The sequence below is a fragment of the Salvia hispanica genome, chromosome 1 (assembly GCF_029641045.1).
Source record: "Salvia hispanica isolate PSC_SH4W2 chromosome 1, Shi_PSC_v1, whole genome shotgun sequence".
Lineage (NCBI taxonomy): Eukaryota > Viridiplantae > Streptophyta > Magnoliopsida > Lamiales > Lamiaceae > Salvia > Salvia hispanica.
The window spans coordinates 51785173-51805812 of NC_142692.1; the positions used below are offsets into that span (position 1 = coordinate 51785173).

At 31.4% G+C, this 20640-nt stretch overlaps 1 protein-coding gene across 1 annotated transcript; it reads right to left on the reverse strand.

Moving 5' to 3' along the window:
• Positions 1-8503: 8503 nt before the first annotated feature.
• On the reverse strand, positions 8504-9453 carry LOC125217628 (transcription factor IND-like). The gene has a single exon (XM_048119149.2). It carries the CDS (start codon positions 9299-9301, stop codon positions 8651-8653), a length of 651 nt encoding a protein of 216 aa, XP_047975106.1. The 5' UTR covers positions 9302-9453; the 3' UTR covers positions 8504-8650.
• Positions 9454-20640: the final 11187 nt, after the last annotated feature.

Consider the following 20640-nt stretch of genomic DNA (forward strand, 5'->3'; position numbering starts at 1 on the left):
TATAAACAAGGAACTACATTCTTATTGAGTGGTTTTGTAGATGCAGATTGAGCTGGTGATATAAATGATAGACACTCAACAACAGGGTATTGTTTCGATACGGGATCAGCAGCAATCTCGTGGTGCAGCAAAAAGCAAAACACGGTTGCCCTATCAAGTTGCGAGGATGAATATGTGGCAGCATCTATGGCTGTTCAAGAGTATGTTTGGCTCAAGAGACTTGTCCAAGAAATTTTCTATGACTTGAAGTATCTAGTTCTGATTCGTTGTGATAATGAAAGTGCTATTAAGCTTGCTGAAAATCCAGTGTTCCATGCTCGAACAAAACACATTGAAGTACATCATCATTTTGTTCTGGAAAAGGATCAAGAGATCGATTTGCAGAAGATAAGAAGTGAAGATCAAGTTGCTGACATTTTTACGAAGGCACTTAGCCGAGCTAAACTTGAAGAATTCTGAGCCGCTCTTGGCGTTGTTGATAGTAAGTTTTCACAAAGGGGGAGTATTGAAAAATGGTGAAACTTACGAGTGAGTTGAAGTAGTCCAAGTTTTGTTCATTTATTTAGGATTTACGTTTCTGTGTTTTAGTTAGTGGTATTCTATTTAGCTGATTTAGTTTTAATTAGTTAGAATTTTATGAGATTCATTTTCTCTATTTATACTTGTAGTTGCTGTCATTTATCTTATCTCCAAAATTTACAGAGCAATAAAATGTTGACAGTTCTCTGTACTCTCTTGTCTTCCACTATATTTTTGCTTCCATATTTCTTTACGGCTACGATAAAAAAATTGGATAAGACATTTTTTAATGCTATTAAGGACGCTAAAGGAAGACAATTTAGATAGAAAGATCCCAAAAAGATATTCCTACTTTGTAACGACCCAAATTTTTGGCCCTAAAATTCTTAGATTCTAAATAAGATATTTTGTTTTTAATTTAATTAACACAAACCATAGTTCATCCAAGTTTGCTTTTGAATATTACTCTGAAATTAATCTTTTTTGGAAATTTGTTAAATTAAGTAATAATTTGTCTTTTATGAATGTATGCATGCAGCATACTAATTTAATTAAGTTGACTTATGAAAACAGGGTGCTGTAGTTTGGAAATATTTATGTATGTGCATATATTATTGGACTCTCATGGTTTTATACTAGTTGGGCCATTTATATTTTAAATGTTGATTTTGGGGCTAATATTGTTAGTAATAGAAAAGAGAGGTCCATCTTGCAAGCCTTACCAGCTATTCTTCAATTCAGCCCAACAAAGTCGGATGTTTTCGAGTAACGAAAAGATTTTTCGATGAGATTTTGTTAGGAATGTGAATAGTTTTTCGATCGTGTGATACTAATAGAAAAACGATTTACCGCCTAAATTTGCTAAAATATACTACTGTATTTAATTTTTTACCCATGTATAGTAATGGGAATTTCATATAACTGTTAGTCTGTAATGACACAGTTTTTCAGTAATTTCATCCATTCTTCTGATCTTTCACCCATATATATTATAAGCAATAAAACGATATTGACCACATTCAAAGAACTCATTTATCGTGACATAAGTAGTTAATGTGTATGTGTGAAATATGAAGGTGCAGAGATTGCAAATAATTGAATAAAAAAATTATCCTTAGGGAAAGCCGGAAATTGGTGTATAAATGAAATGTGTTATTGGTGGAAGGATTCAATGCACTTTGGAGGTAAAGGACCCTGCCTTATATACATAGGACATGCACATCTCCAACCAAATTAAAATAAATTAAAATAAAGGAGGCTCCAATGTTACATTATACTACTACTATATATATGTATAATTAAAATGTAGTAATAATCAAGATGGGGCCACACTAGAAAATATCACATGGGTATTGTTTGACCACTTCTGATTTCTCTACAATATGCATTGTTTTTCTATTTGGATATTTAATTGAGATTTGGGTGAGGAGAATAAATAGCTTTAAGTGAAGCATGACTCTTGAGACACAAACATAACCATCTCCCCGTCCAGAATTAGGAAGCAACCTACCCACAAATATTCAATATCACATTTCATTCTTGCCCATCTCACAATAAAATCATGTTGATGTAAAACAAATCTTAGTAACTAACTATTTTAAATAGTTGATCATCTCGATAATTAAAGATAAACAACTATATATTGCTTCACGCTCGCTTTCGACCGCAAAGAAAAATAGAAGGGGTATAAAAACATAAAATATTTATAATCAATATTCAATATCACATTTCATTCTTGCCCATCTCACAACAAATATCATGTTGATGTAAAACAAATCTTAGTAACTAACTATTTTAAATAGTTGATCATCTCGATAATTAAAGATAAACAACTATATATTGCTTCACGCTTTCGACCGCAAAGAAAAATAGAAGGGGTATAAAAACATAAAATATTTATGATTATATTTGCAAGGGATAATATAATGCAAACTCTAAATATTGTATAAATTTTAAACTATGATCTTAACCGTTAAAAAATGTCAACAGGTGATAAAATAACATCAACAAAATATGTTAAGAGCATCCACAATGGGGCGGACGACATCGTCCGCCCCTTAGTCCTCCATTGCAGCAACCCGCCCTAAGCCCATTCTTTAGTCCGCGGACTATGCACACATTTTTGCATAGTCCGGCCTATAGTCCGCCCCATTGCAGGGGAGGCGGACTATAGGGCGGACTATGGACACATTTTTCTTTTTTCTTTTTTTCTTTTTTTTTTTTATATTTTCTTCTATATATATCACCAATTTTTTTACTTCATTTCACACATTTCACTTTACTCTCTTCCCCATCTCAATTTCTCTCTAAATTCAATAATGAATTCCGACGATTTCCATATTTGCAAGCATAAAATATAAAAAATAAAAAATAAATACTGACAATAGGATATGCCTTTAATTTGTGGTGTTTTTATATTTTTATTCTTGCTAATTGATATATTTGCAAACATAAAAAATAGGATTAATGAATTTTTATGGTGTTTAAATATTCAAATAATAAGTAAAATGCTTAGGGCGGGGCTTAGGTATAGTCCGCCTCATTGCAGGTGGAAGAGACGGAGGATAAAATGCTGATGTGGCGGTGCATAGGGCGGGGCTTAGGGCGTCGTATAGTCCGCCTCATTGTGGATGCCCTAATATAGTGTCAACATTGATGTTGTGTTGACAAAGTATTGATATTTTCCGTTGATATTATTTTGTCATCTGTTGACATTTTCTTATGATCCAGATCATAATTTGAAGTTTGTACAATATTTAGATTTTGCATTTTGTCACTGCCCTGTTTGCCTATATATCTACTATATGAGTTGTAAACTTGTAAACAATAGCTAACTCTTCCTAACATATTAACTACAACCATTTAGAAATCATGAGATTTTTAGAGTTCTAATTGTCTTTAAATTGCTATATGCATGTAATTTTATATTCATTATTTAGTAATAGAACGACAATCACAAATTTAGGGCATAGAATCGTAATGCCACTATTTAATACTCCCTCGTCTCTAAATACTCCCTCGTCTCTAAAGAGTATGAACATTTAGTTCATCATGAATTTTAATGTAAAATTGATAAAGTAAGAAAGAAATAGAAAAAAAAAAGTTCTAAAAGTATTGTTAGTAGAGAATTGGTCACATCTCATTAAAGAGAAAAGAGTTTTCAAAATTAGAAAGTTCATACTTTTCTGTGACGAACTTAAAAAAAATAGTTCATATTTTTCAGGAACTGAGGGAGTAGTACTCTAGCAGTAAATCTGCTAGTAGTATTTTAATAATGTATTTGCCAATAGTTATCCACGATTTCATTAGTAACTCATAGTTGTCAGGATTCTGTATGGGAAAGTAATCTGATTCCTTAAATTTTAAATTCCTGTGTTTGTTTCAGTTTTTAATCAAACTGGGAAAGTAATCAGATTTCGAGAATAAGGAAAGTTAGTACAACTTTCCAGAATTCAAAATCCTAACTTTTCATAGGTATTCTTTTTCCCAGTTTCAGGATTCTTACATATTTAATACACCCTCCGTCCAATTGAAGATGACCCACTTTCCCTTTTGGTTTGTCTTAATTAAGATGACCCATTACTTAAAATGGAAATCCCTTTATCTCTACTTTATTCTCTCTCTCTTACTTTACTCTCTCCACTTAACACACAAAATAAAGTTGCATAAAATCCCGTGCCGCCCAAGGAAGGGGTCATCTTCCTTGGGACGGAGGGAGTACAATTTTATTATTATTATTATTATTATTATTATTATTATTATTATTATTATTATTATTATTATTATTATTATTATTATTATTATTATTTTCATCATCATCATCATCATCATTTACAATGTTTTAAAAATTATTTAAAATTATAAATCATACTTAATTTCAACATAATAAATAACTATAATTTAAATTATCATAATTATAACTATATTATTATAATATTTGTATATAATTTTTATTAAAATATAATTTATGCAATAATATATAACAATATTATTATTATATGAATTAATAATTAAACAAAAAAATCATAATGAAATTTATATTATAAAACTATTTAATTATAATATCCATAAATAATAATAATAATAATAATAATAATAATAATATAATTATTATTATTATACTTATTATCATAATCATTTATAAATATAATACTTCATGTAACTAATTACAATTATATTATTTATATATGATTAAACTATCCATCATAATGATAAAAATAATAGTATAATTATTATCATTTGTAATCAATAATTTATTAAAAATTTTATATTATTATTATATTTTATAAATAGAAAATAATAAGTATATTTTTAGTTTGGTTTTAAATCAAATACTATAAAATTTAAAATCTTGATATTTTCCAAATACGGGAAAGTAAAGTTACTAGGAATCATATTCTCGGGATTCATTTTCCTAGGAATCATTTTCCCTGTCAACTTTACTTTCCCGCCAACCAAACATGAGCTATCAGTAATTTCAACTTTTTTTTTTTTTAGATTTCGAGTCATCTTTACAAATCCATCAAATTCACATTTTTATATTTTCAAAGTTGAGCTATTTATGTACTACTTCTATCGATTAATCATAAGTTTTTCTCAATTTTTTCATTAATAAATATTTGTATCATTGTTTCTCTTTTACTTTCTAATTTTGCATTAAAATTTGTGTCTTTTACTATTAAGACTATTCTTTTTGAACTAAGGTAGTACTTTCAATGTTCCTATTAATGAAAGTTTCACTAAATCTTAAAATTTCTAATGAGACTGATAAAACACAATTTAGTTGGTAAAACATTTAAGAAACACTATTCGTTTTTTTCTTTTAAAACTGAAATAGGGGCAATATAACACAAAAGTACTGAATAGTTAATAAAATAAAATCACAAATCCTAAATCTCCTAGCGGAGATCGAGATTGTTAAAAAGGTCATGGGTTAGAAAGGGAGAAGGATATGGATCGGCAGAGATGACGTGAAAGAATGAAGAAGTGGTGACGAGGGTGTATTTATAGGATTTTTGAATTAATTCAAAAAATAAAATTGAGAAACCTACCCACCCCCGAAGACCACCCCCCTTTCCAGCACGGCCTTGCCACTCACAACAGTGTCGCTAGCAGCCGTGCGTCTCCCGACGCCCATACCCTGGCCCCGGACTCGTCGCTACCCCTCCCCATTCCCGACCAAGACACCTACAATCAGTGGCGTATATAAGTGGGAACAAGGGGGTATAACTGTATCCCCAAAATGTATAATATTGGAGTATTATTTTTAGTGTAAGTTTACTTAAAACATTGGTAGTGGAAACTCACTGATATTGTCTATAAACTGCTCCGTCATTATTCTTCTTTTCATTGTTTTTAATTATGTTTGAATACTTTTTAATTTCTGTACTCACATTTTCATTTTTGTTTTGCACTTAGCCAATTATTTGTACTCCTTCTCACATTTTTGTTTTTGTAATATGCTAATAGTAATTAATTTTTCAGTTAGGTAATAATTAGCACTCCTATTTTTTTCTCTAGACATTATTAGGATTGGTTACTATGCTTCAATTATTTTGATTTGCCCTATTATGCTTTGTTATTTATTTATTATATTATACTCTAAGTAATGTAACTCGTACTTCAAATAAAAAAATTATTAAATTTTTATTGTTTTATTTTTTAATATTAAATTTCTCAATTTTAACATTTTATGTCTAATATTATTTGTAGTACAACTCGTACTTGATCATATAAAAAAGTTCTTACTAATTAAATTATTGTTATATTCAATGTTATTTTATTTATATCATAACTATGGATCGTGCAATTTGTAACACCAAATCAAAAATTCTAGATACGCCACTACCTATAATGGAGGGAGACGCACCGCGTTTCCTTAGATTGGCGCGACTCCCCCCATTCTTCTGTTGTGAACGCCCTTAAATGAAGTAAATGGGTAATAGTATTGAAAATCCTGATTAAGAGCGTAGTGACTAAGAGATGGAGATGCTGAGGTGGAGTGACACGTAGGAGAAAGTTCACGTGAGAGGGCTGTGGTGATGGTTGTATGATACCACCGCACTATGTCAGACGATCACGTGGAATGCTCATGATTTACACTTTCATACACTTGGCATTTTGATGCTTGCAATTTAGATTTTGGCATTGATATTCGCACGAGCTCCTCCTATGACTATGGGGCACACCCATGCCACCTAATTTACACAATTATTGCTACTATTACCATATTACTAAGCTTTTCCATCAATTCATCCTTTTTTATTTATTCATATAAATGTGTTAATTATATTATAAGTTATGTTATTGTTCCTTTTCATTTTTCACATTCTATTTTTTTCAACGATTCTTGATACATCGTTGCTTCTTTCGAATCCTTTAATTAGGATATTATATTCTCACAAGATTAGTCATTTTGCAACTCATCATCGACTGTTGTACACTTGTATAGTATGTTTGCTTGTTTGTTTGTTTGTTTTTTTAATGACGATTAAAGATAATTTTAATAGACATAAATAATCATTTATAGTTATATCTTTTCCACGTGTTATTCTACTTTAAAAGGTAATGTGACATTCACATTGTCTTTCACTGGTTGCTGAGTAAATCTTGATTTTTGTGTCCCATATTGTTTATTAAAGTGACAAGGACTTGGTATTCATAACTTTCATCAAACATAATCTCTATTGATGAACTATTTTTCTTAATTGATCGGTCAACTCTGTTAGATGTAGTTGCCCACTCTAATAGTTTACCATCAACCAATGCAGGATGTTGCGCAGTCCTTCCATGTTCATTCTTTATATTAACACTGGTGGCATTATTTAGTTAATTATAAATTTGCGATATGAACAAGTAACCCTTATTTTCAATGCTCACTTGGTAAAGTTACTTCTTTGGATAATAGAATTTGCGATTCATATAAGATTGGGAACTTTATGCAATACAAATTCACACTTTTGCAGATATATATTGGTGAATTTTTAACCCGAGACGTTTGATTTCGGAAATATTCATTCCTTCATTAGGTCATTTCACACAAAGCACACCAGTTGGTCAATCATACGTGGAGAGACGGACTTAGATTAATAGAGACATTATATTGGTGTTATTTAACATATAAATTTAGGTCACCCTAATGAGATAGTGATATAAATTTATACACAAAACAATTACATAAAATTAAGGAGGAAAATCATGCAAAGGTGATTCACATTACATCCCCAAACATAAGTCTTGCTCACTCTCAAACAAGCAAACACATTTGTTTTCCAATATTAGTAACGAGCCTCAAGAACCATATCACAATTCATGCCACAACAACTCGTACAAATCAAGAGATTACCAATGCTAACTTCACATTGCCGTATGAACAAGACTTAGAACGAAGAATTTTAAATCGACTAATTAACTTCCTAAGACTAGTCTTCCCAACATATCAATTCAAGTTAAAGCAATTATGCCTCTAGTATGTCAAACCGTTGTCACAAAGTAATAAATTTCTAAATTGAAATGGGTGTGAATTGTGATCGATGCAGGCAGAAACTGATCAGAGTTTGCTCAAATTATACATAGCATGACCTACAAGTTAGCAGTTTAAGGAGCATATATGTGTGTGTGTGTGTGTGTGAGTATAATTTCCTACCTAGTTGACCTTTTTTCTGCCAATGAAAAATCCTCCAAACCAAGTTTTGCACTACTGGTCCCTCTCCTCATCTCTTTTAATGCTACTCCATGATTGCTTCTCTCTCTCCTCACCCTCTCTCTCTCTCTAGCTAGATAGATTTTTCGTTACGTGATAAACAATACTGGTTGGAGATAGTTTGCACATGGGCTGTAAAACCCCAGCCTAATAATCAGTGTCGATTCCTTTCTACTTAAAGATAACTACACTGAAAATCAGATTCCACTTAACCACCATTTCATTTCTCCTCGCTACATAATTTCCCCATACCTTGCTATATTTAAGGAGACACCAATAAAATACTACAATTCCGATTAATAGAATAGTCGATGCCAAAGATTGCACTAGTATTATTTCACATGCATGACACATAATTTGGCAACCATACCGAAAGAGGCCTCTTTCTTTACAACAATTAAGCAAATTAATTAGAAATTAAAATCAAACTCAGAGATGCTGAACGTTTGCGGCCGTTGGATGATGGTAGCCCTTTCCCGGCACGGCGAAATAGCTCCCGCTCGTCATGGGCACCGGGAAGCCCATCCCGGGAGGCGGGGCGGGGCGATTGGCGGCGACCCGCTCGAGCGACTGCACCTGATTCTTCAAGAATTTGACGTAGTGGATGGCCTCATCCAGCATCGACGCCGTGTCCATCTTGGTCCCGCCGGGAACCAGTCTCTGCAGGATCCTGATCCGCTCGCTGATCCTCTCCCGGCGGTGGCGCGCCGCCACGCTCTGCGGGTCCGTCGATATCCTGACGTTCCGCCGCTTGGGCGGCCTCACCGACTCCGGGTCGATGTGGATCGGCTGCATTGCCGCTATCCGGAATATCATCTCCCTCATCGCCGCCATCGAGCTCCTCTTCTGCGCCGCCTCCCCCGCAAACGATATCGTGCTCGCCAGCTGCGGCGGCGGGGAAGAAGAGGAAGATGAATTTAGGTTTTGAAAGCTGTTGTTGACCTGATTTTGGAAGTCGATTATGGGAAGCTCGGTGACGTCGGCGTAGGCCCCCGATAAGTCCGGGAGCTTCTCCATCTGCATCAGCATCAAATCCATTTCATCTTCGCCGCCGCCGTTCTTCATCAAGTCGATGTCCATCACTCTCACTCAATGTATATATAAGAAATGGAAATATGTTGTGAATTATGGGGAAGAATGAATGGAGGGATGGGTAAGGAGAAGAGAAGAGGGAGTGGAGTGAGAGTTTTATCAGAAGATTTGCAGAAGAATTAGGTCGAATAAAATAGTGATGATCGATATCGGGAACAGGCTAATTCACCCACTCCAAAAGCCATATATATAACCAAGTGGTTCACTATTGGAAAATTAATTATATACTCAAATTATTCCGATATACAAATGCTTTTATTTTAAATAATGTCAATTATCATAAAGTTGGTGCTCTTTTCTTTTTTCCCCTCCTTTGTGCGAAATCAACTTGTTTATTTTTTTATGTTTTTGGGAAATAATTGAAACAATCTTCGCCCCCTATGTGTCAGATATTCGAGTCTAGTAGTATTATTTTATTGACGCGTTGAAAGCATCATCTAAATTAGCTTTGACATAATTTATGTGGGCCGCTACGGTACATGCTAATTGTTAAGTAATCACGTAACTTAAACTTGTTAATCACGTTACTTAATCAACCTTAGCATTCGAACTTTTGTCAGTAGTCGCCGACGAAGTCCAAAATGTGTTCTACAAATGTTTTATGTGTCGAAATGACTTTAAATTCAACGGTGTTTGCAAACCGAACTGAAAAACCAAAATAGTTGCTACGCTATATATGTTATACGATAGATTTCGGTCATCCAACATTGTTTAGAGAAATTATTTTCTCATACTTATTTTTAATTACTTAATTTTTTGGTTCCTATGATTTTCTAACCTCTTATAAATTGTTTTGAACACAGCAGTAATTATTAACATATTTTGATATTCAACTGACTTAAATTTTCTGAATAATAACCATTTTAATAATTTTTTATATTTTTTACTTTTGAAAAACAATGGTTTCAGATTGGATTTTCTCATCTTGATTTCCTTTCTCTTTGTGATAGTAATATTACTACGCGTATATGTGTATTTTACATTATCGTAGAAATAGGCCCACAGCACCAATGGCAGAGATCTAATCTACCAACTGTTCCAGGGTTGTCATAAGTGATTTTGGTATACGAGCTGTGTACATATACACCAATATTTATACATATATAATTGATGAGTCTCTAACTTTCATCAGTTTATCTTTTGCTTAAATTTTACTACCTTTTTTTTTTAAATTAGAAAAAGAAAAAAAAAAACCCCTAAAACCCCACTCACATGAGGGGCGTCAGAAACCGCACCCCGTTCCTCTTTAATTAATTAAAATACACGTATAGTTTTAAATAGGTAATGAGCATGATGCATTGTTGAGGGTGTAAATTGTGGAGACCTGAAAATGATCTTGGCTTGGGTGCTACTTGTCATAAAAAATGTGGAGATATATAATTAGAAATGGATACACATGGGAATTAGGGTGATATTAAATGACAGATATATAGGTAATTAGTTAAGAAAATAAATATATTCTGGAAGGTTCGGAAGCTAGGTATAAAATTGAAATGAATATAGGATTCAAACAAATTAGGGGGTGGGCACACTAATCGAGGCAGATCAGATTATGACTGCAACAACTGTTTCATGTGCTAATTAAATACTAACCCCACTTACTCCCTCCGTTCCAAGATAAGTGACCTACTTCTTTTGAACACGGGATTTAATGAATGGTATTTAAATAAGTTAAAGTGGAGAGAGTAAAGTATGAGAGAGGGAAAAGTAGAGGAGAGAAGAGAGAATAAAGTAGGTGGAGAATAAAGTAAGAGAGATGACTTTTTACTAAAAATGGAAATAGGTCACTTATAGTGGGACACCCCAAAAAGGAATACAAGTCACTTATTTTAGGAAGGAGGGAGTACTATTTACTACCGCTAGTATACTCTCTCCCTAATATAATGTGAGAACGAAAATACCAACGTGATTAGTTCTATGAATAATTTGTGATTCGTCCTTAAATATGATCTGTGACGGATTTAGTTGGGTCAGGCCTTTAACCCAATTTTTCATTGAATAAACTACGACATGAACTTTTAAGATTGAAATTTTGCAGTCTCTGAAAAGAAATTACCGTGAAACTCGCCAAACTTTGCGTGTATTTTGCATATTTGAGACACTTTTGAACTTTTTCAACAATTTTTTAGACTAATATATCCTCGAAGTATTTTTATACATTCTTTTTCCCATTATGTACATTCTCTTTCACGTGAAAAACTAAATAAAATATACTCCATCCATTCTATAACAGTAGAGACGTTTCTTTTTGGCACGAAAATTAAGAAAAATTGTATTAGGTGAGTTAAGTAAAGAAAGAGTAAAGTAGAAAATGAAAAAAGTAGAGAGATGAACATATAATTAAGTAAGAGAGAGTAAAGTAGCTAGGTGTGGAAAAATGTGTTGACTTTTGTTAAAAAGGAAATGACTCTATTACTAAGGAACGTACCATAATGGCAAAATGACTCTATTACTATGGAACGGAGGGAGTACTATACTACTTCATAATAAAATAAAATAGATATTCCACTTTGTGTGTTGATAATTTAACATACTGTACTTTCTTAAAAAAACATTATAATCAACCATTGCTTCAAGGCGGATCTAGGATCCTATAACAGAAGGGGTAAAATAAAATTTAACGAAAGCTAATGGAGGAAAAGGGGCGACGTCGGAAGATATTGAAGGGGGGCAATGGAAAAATCACATCCAAGTCCATGATAGCGGATCGCCATAGAGGGGTAATCGCCCCCTCTTGCCCCCTAGATCCGCCGTTGCCTTCAACTTATTTGCCCCTTAGGCCTTAATAATCCAACTTCGTCATAACCATAAGATTGTAATCATTAGGATTATGAATCAAGATATTCATTTTATCTCCATTTCACGCGTAAACTTGTTGATTTTTTTTTTTTTTTGATATTACGACTAAAGTAAGCAAAATTCTACAAACAAAATTATATAGATATACGAAGAAGTTTTATTTTAATGTCGGTTCATCATTTCTGACAGGGATTGCTCAGACTTTGATGTCCAAGTTACTGTAATTATAACAATATGATATGCATAATATGTACATGACTGATTATACTTGCATAAGAGATAGTATGAATATAAGATATAAGTGTGCTATGTGAAATCTCTCACAGTCATTTGATCTTTACAAAAATACAAGATTTAGTTGTAAATAGGGACTCAAACTATTAAAATCATACGAGTATATATTTTTGTTTTAGAAATTACTACCCCTGTCCTCCAAAATTTGTCCCACTTTGATCCGACACGAGTTTTAAGAAATATAATGGAAAGTGAGTTGAAAATGTTAGTGGATTGTAGGTCCTACTTTTATATATTACTCCCTCCGTCCGCGATTAGGAGTCCCGGTCATTTTTGTGCACCCATTTTATAAAAATAATAAAAAATAGTTAAAGGGGAGAAATGGTAAAGTAAGAGAGAGAATAATGTTGACAAGAGTCTTCTAAACATTATTCTCTCTTTTACTTTACCATTTCTCCACTTTAATTATTTTTTATCATTTTTATAAAATGGATGCGCAAAATTGACTGGGGAGTAGTTTTATAATAAAATATGAGTAAGAATGAGTTAATGAAATATGAGATTCACTACCAAAAATAGTAAAAAATAAAATCAGACAAATTTTGAGAGATGGACAAATATAGAAAAATAGGACAAATTTTCAGGGACAGTCGTTACTTCATCCAGTACATTAATATGGTTAAATCGATATCCTTAGTCGTACTATTTCCTGCGTCCACTTCTATAGGTTCGCTTCTTTTGAATGTTTCAATCATTTTTTTTTCTAACTCCTATACTCCTATTAAATTCTTTGATTGATTAGTTAACACTTAACAGTATTCATTGTCTAAACAAATACAGACATATTAGCAACTAATCATATACTCCCTTCGTCCCAATATATATGAAATGTTTGCTTTTCGGCACAAGATTTTATGTAGTGTTGTTTTGTGAGTTAAAGAAGAGAGAGTGAAGTAAGAGAGTGGAAAAAGTAGAGATAAAATTATTTCTATTTTAAGAAACGTTTCATTTTTAATGGGACAACTCAAAAAGAAAAACGTTTCATTTATAGTGGGACAATGGGAGTAATTTTCTTTTTTCTATGACTATTTAATACTCCGCCGTACTTCTGAAAAGGTACTAATATTTATTTTGTATGTTGAGAAAAATTATATATTGAGTCATTGAGTGTGTGTATATGTAGAGGAATGTAGTCGAGATTAAGTCTCCCGGGCTGCTATAAAACTTGAAGGCTTGCATATTTCAATCAAATTAATGAGAATAATGAGTATTTAAATAAAACAAGTGATATAATAATTCCCGTAGAATAACGTTTTGCAAGTGACAAATTTACTAATTGTATCTCAAAACAGATTTACTACGTAAAATATAATCAATCATACAAATAATTGTGACACTACTTTTCCTACGTGATATTAGATCACACAACCAGAAAAGAAATTCATGCAACGGTTTTTAAGAACATAACTCTAGAGTCTAGACTAATACTCCTTCCATTTATAAATAAAAGATGCGTTTAAACTTAACACGAATTTAAAAATTTATTTGACCTTATATAAAAATAATTAAAAAAAATTGCTAGAAGTTAATTTTTTTATATATTAATTTATAATAAAATATGAAGAATGAGTTAATGGAATGTAAAATTTTTCTAAAATGATTAAATGCGTCTTTTATTTGTGAATCGAGGGGAGTATATATTAGCTCGGCCACCCTTTCCTTAATCAAAGTAGTAGGAGTCGTATACATTAATTCTTATATTTACTCCAAAATGAAAGTAGTAGTATAAATTAATTCTTATATTTATTTGTGGATTGGAGGGAGTATATACATATTACTATGTGCGTGTGGTTAAATATAAGAGTAATTTTATGAACGGTAGTAATTATCATAGTATTTTGTATATGTAGAATACATGAGTAAGTTGTTATTAAATTAAGAGGTGTGGTCGAGCGGCATGTGACTCATCCATTAGTCATTATCGATAAAGGGACCCACAAATTCTGAAATAATAATAATTAAATAAAATAATATGCTAAATCGCCGTTGTGTACATGAAATATTACTAACCCCCAACATACAGAGAACGTTCTTATAAATTTGGACATATATGGATTTCATGCTAAAATAATTTATCCTTATATAGACAATGCATGAATCAGCTTCCCGTTACCAATTCACTGCATTGCCCTTCATAAATACTAGTACAAGTGTACAACTTTGTAGATTATTAGTAGACAGAAAATTCTAGCGTTTCTCATAAAACATCTAGTCCGACAAAAACTAGTCACAGAACTCAAATTTGTGATTTCTAACTATTTACTCATAATCTTATTTTTTTTAAATTTGGTGCATTAACTAAAATTAATCACGTATCTATTTATAGAAATTTCTCACCATTTTCCTCCTTTACTGGCATATTTTATCTAGTTCATCTTCTCTCTTCTTTTTAGTTAAAACTCATAATTTTTTGCAAATAAAATTATTTTTTTACAAAAGGAAATACTCACTCCATCTGGTCATAATTTTTTTTGGCATGTCAACAAAGTTGAATTATTTTCTTTTTTGATAAAAAATAAAATATTTAATTACTTTTTCTTACTTTGTTTCATCACCTATTTAAAGTTCGCTTATTTCTTCTATATTTTTCTCTCTCATATTTTAATTTATTTTCATTTAGTTTATTCGTTATAATTTCTTTATCTCTATACCCAATAAGTTTGCCCTAACTTAATTGGGACGGTGAGTATTACTTATACTTTCAGTTTAATAAAATAAAAAAACACAAAATGAATTTTCAGAGAGTACTAGTTCTTTCTAATTCTGTTTGTCGAAATACATAATGCAATTTCATACTACATAGTTAGTATTTTCTCTTTATTATACTATAATTATTTATCATAAAATGAACAAGAAGAAGCATGTGTTGGTTTTGAGGGCTGCCTGCCTGCTGTCCAGCATCACCACACCCGCACCCTGATTTCAAGCACCGTCCAAACTATGTAGCAAAAGGTACCACCCACCAATATATTAATTTCTTAACTCAACTACCACGAAAACAAGGTACTACTAATGATGATTTTTTTTCAATCCTTCTTAATGTATAATTATTCTATATTTCTATTCGTGTCTTCATCTTGGCGTCCATATATGATTTATAATCATTTTATTAATGTTTTTCCTATTGAATCATGGTAGTTTGAACTATTTTTGATCATGTTTTATGCAACGTACTCAAAATAAAATATGAGAAATTTATCGTGGAATAGAAAAGATTTACATTTGTAAAGATTAGACGCAAATTAGTCAAGTGAACAAAACATGATGAATAAAGGGACATGTTATCTGCAGGGAAGAGGTTCGATTGGATAAAAGAATCCAGAGAGGAGAGAGATTTTGTTGTTGGGTGGGTTTTTTTTTTTACTTTGCATTATCCCCTTATCTTATCCCACCCCACCTTCTATTTTTTTTATTATATCTATCTCAAGCCATATACTATAAATTTCATTTTTTAATCACTATTTGTATTTTAATTCAGATTTCCACAGCCTTCCTCTGTCATTGGAAATTGCAGTTCGAATTTAATAAGGTAGCTATCATAATTGTGGGCCCAATTTTAGTGCTGCATTTTTGTTTCAACGCGATTTTGGTTACTGTTTTTTTTACATCCAATATTTTCCATTCATTCACTAATTTGAACTTTGAAGGAACTACACCGCCAGAATAATCAGAAATGTAAATTGTTCAATTCTTGCTCAGAGCCTCAGACCAATCACAATCTGATTTTGTGTCAATTTTTCTTGGTTATTGAGGTGTGTGCAAATTAAATGGGTTCTAATTAGGCATGTACTACTAACCAAGTTGAATTTAAATACATTAGAAATTTACAATTTTAACACTAAACATTAAATTTTCGAATTAGCCAAGTTAATCGAGCTATAACTAACGAAATTAACCTAAACATTTACTATATTTTAAGGATCCTCCTTTAACGTGGAGTATGTACTTAGTACACAATTACAGATATAAATCATAAAATAAGAACAAAATTCAATGTTTAGAACATGCAAAAAATGACGATAAAATTTTAAATAATAGTTTGGCCTTGTAATTACATTATTTTTCTATATCGATAATTTTGAACCTTGTAGGTGATAAATCATTTCGAGCTCATAGTATAGTTCATGTGATTTCAAAGATGGAAATAAATAGTACTCTAATCTCACAAGTAAAAACTCTTAAAAATACTATTATAGGCAAGAGAAGAGATGTACATAATGCAGTATTTTAGATATCGAATAACAAGACCGGAATAGCAAAAACTTGAGATCAACGTAGAAAAGGGAAGAACGATTCACAATTTGATTATGGCTGCTAGTTTCATATTCATAATATATATTCGACTTTTTGAATTAGTTTCATATGCTCTAACAATCTTGTACTCCGTAGGTTTTATGCTCCCCCTGTGGCTGATCAATTGTACACCTCGACTGAGTTGATCACGTCTGTAAAATAAATAGTGGGAAGCACGATTTATCACAATTTTTTCCCATAAAATGCATATTTGATATATAATTATTACATAAATATTCACAATATTGAATAAATAAACAAATAAGTATAATAAAGAGATCAAATAAAAATCATAAATATAGTAATTATACAGTACCACAGAAAATTACAAAAATATTGCATGGAAACCTGGTACTGACTGAATATGATAGAATATATGTGAAGCGAAAAAAAAATACTATACTCGTTAGATACTTAGAAATTACTTGGGCTTCCATTCCAATCGATATCCTCTAATGGCCCAAGCCCATCATAATAATTAATTGTTTACTCATAATATGGGCCGATAGATGAGCAATGCAACGCACTTAGATTTAGCGGGCCAGGCTTTTCCTCTATATGAATATTTAGAAGATTTTCTCAGATGTGGATAACAATCATTTTATAATGATGATCTAGAAATTCATTTCACACTTAATAACATTTTTATTATTGGATAAAAATAGTTTGCTTTCATATCATCATATCTTGAGTCAATTTTGATTTGAGCATCTTGCTTACGGGTTATCATCAATAAAACACTACTATCATTACATAGAAGTACAATATATCATTATGTAGTAATTACAATGTAATTAGATTGTTATTCTAACAACAGATTATCATCTATATTACTAAATCGTAATTAAAAATACTAATAATTATTTGTATACATTGTACTGTGTACAATCGTAAAAAACATTAAATTATTAATGATTGTTATTTATTTATGTTCTCCTTAATTGTTATTGAAGATAATATGATGCTTGCTTTATAATGAAGATATGATGGTTTTGAAATGATGTAGTATCAGTTTAAGGAGTGATGACATGCATGAGACATAAAATTACAAACCTCTAGATAAATGATGTGACGCATGGAGATTCCTAAAATATGAATATTGATATTTAAAATGAATTTAAAAAGTAGTACTACTAGAATGATTCTCCAAGGTTGTTAGAGTATCTAATAATGCATAGTTTTCCTGCTTCGGAATTCTCTCTTAATTATTTGGTTATGATGATTCACATATACGGGGCCTGCAACGACTTCTTAAAAACATTTTTTTAATTATTTTTTCCATATTCAAAAAAGAAAATTTGGTTTTGTTAAGCAGCATTCAGTTTCAATACCAAATGTTGGCTGCATTCTAATTCAAGTAACGTACACCGTTATTCTATACTCCGTTACATGTCAAATAAAATGCAAGAGTCAAGACTACCATGAAACACATAATAAAAGAACTTTATTTCCTTAAGAACCATCCATGACATAAGAAATAAAAACCAATACTATTATTCTTTATTTTTTTTAATATTATGGCATCCACTATTGTAAGAAATTAATATTCTAAAATTTTAAATCTTACGTTCGTTACAATACATAAACTAATTATCTAGTTTGAAAAGAACATAAGCCTGTGCACATCAAATACAGCAATTGGAGCATAAAACTAAAAGAAATCCATATATTTGATTTCAAGCATCATATTCTCTAATTCATCTTTTGAGTGTGTTAATTCCCTTACCTCTAATATAAGTTATTAATTTACGTGTGCTGTGTGCAATACACTTTTTTGCGTAAGACACATATATACTTCATTAAGGAAATCATCTTCATAAGTACTCCTACTTACATACTTCGGTAATTATTTTATTTAAGAAGAAAACCTATTTTCTTCCAAGATATATAATTAAAACAGATTAAATAGCCCTCCAAATTCAACAACGCGACACTTTTTAGCCAGATGTTTTATATCACGTACATATATACCTCATGTAATCATGATACAAAGTAAATATAAAAATAACATAGTTAAGCACTAATTATATAATAAGGCATTATTTTAATGAGTAAACTAATCATACAATCAAATTTGTTGAAAACTCAAAGGAAAAAGACGATGATTGATAAGAATTTTGAACCTTCCATTAAAGCAAAGGTCTTTGAGCTAAAAAAAATTGTAAAAAACTTTAGGTCTACATGCATAGATGTAAAGTTCTAATATTTTCATTTTTTATATCAATGTTTTAAACTGTCAATAAAGCGTTACCAAATAAATGTCAATAAAGTGCACTAAAAAGACTAAAACAAGAAGAAATCTAACAATACAAAATTACACCCTTTTTCTTTCCCAACTTTCAAAAATCTGGGCTGTTAAGCAACATGAAAACATTCATCTTTCTAAAGTATACCTTCCTCCCCTCAATCCCCATCATCCGTAGACTCTTTACTTTTTAATTAAAAATTAAATTAAAAAATTCCACCCTTGTCCTTTTCATTTGTGCTCTCTCTCTCTCTCTCTCTCCATAGTAGTCGTATTTTGTACATAGTGCACGTGTGCAACTTCTTGTCACGTGCCAAGTCTCACAGGAAAAAACAAGAAAAAGGTCCTTGAAGAATTACACCAAAGTTGATTTGTAGAAAGAGAATACTTAGGTGTAGACATAGCTAGGGTTTAGGGCTTTATTATCTTTTCATTTTTCTTTAAATTGGTAGTTTGTGAGACCATATCATTGCACTTCCAAGTTTTTCTTACCTTAACTATTTCTTTATCACTTGTTAATTAGTTTAAAGAAGTTTCAAGTTTCAACTAGTATTAATTATTTAGTACAGTAGTAGCATAACCTCAATTTATGCAAAGTTAAAAGGGAAATGGGTCTCTAAAACCATAAACTTTGCCTAAAATTTGGTATTTCTCATGAACTTTGAAATTGGTACAAAATATCACGAACTTTGCATTTTGTTTGGTATTTCCCAAACTCACTCAAATAAGATATTTTCATCAAAATCTTATTTAATATAGGCAACCGTGATATGTTTTATAATATTTGAAACCACTTTTTAAGTTCATAACATGTAGCATAAAAAGTCACGTTGAATACCACGTTGATTTAATTGTGTCAAGTATGATAAAAGCCTCGTAAGTTAGTCAAATATAGTAATAAACATGCCGTGGGAAATACCAAACAAAATGCAAAGTTCGTGATATTATATACCAATTTCAAAGTTCATGAGATATACCAAATTTTAGGCAAAGTTCATGGTTTTAGAGACCAATTTCCCAAGTTAAAAGCACCTCTATTTTTTCTTTTGTAAGACGGACTGTAGAAATTTACACTATGATAGAGTATTAGTAGTCAAGAAAAAGTAATTAAAAGGTGTGCAAAGCAAAATACTCGGTCAAACTTTCCATTGAAACTTTGCCCTCGTACTATTATTGAGAAAGCAACAAACAAAATACCCATACAAAATTCAAAATAACACGGGCTAACAACGGAAAAGGCTTAACCATTTTCAGTGAGAGAAAAGGAGAGGGGGAGAAAATAATAGGATTTAAAATGAATTAAGCTGTGTTGTGTTGATTCAAACAAACATATATATAGAATCATAGATGTACATAAGTGGCGATGACAGGAACATTAGAAACAACAATTTTGGGTGTGTTTGAAGCCACATTTCGCTTTCATGTAATAAATCAAAGCACCATCTCTACTACCTATATTTACACAAATACAACATTCGTTTTTTTGTTCACATCTGTGTGTTTGTTTGCGTGTGACAGACACAGCAGTTTCAGATAATCGAGAACCTTATTTATTTATATATAGCATATGTCAATAATGCAGTTGGAAGGAAATTTTGTGAAAATCCAAAGTTATATTTAAGTTAAAACAATTTTATAGGGTCATACAAGTACGTATGATACATTAATGCATTGATCAGACAAGTCCCAGAAAACA

Excerpts from the sequence above, each read along its gene's own strand:
- LOC125217628 (XM_048119149.2), bottom strand. The coding sequence starts at position 9,301 with ATGGACATCGACTTGATGAAGAACGGCGGCGGCGAAGATGAAATGGAT.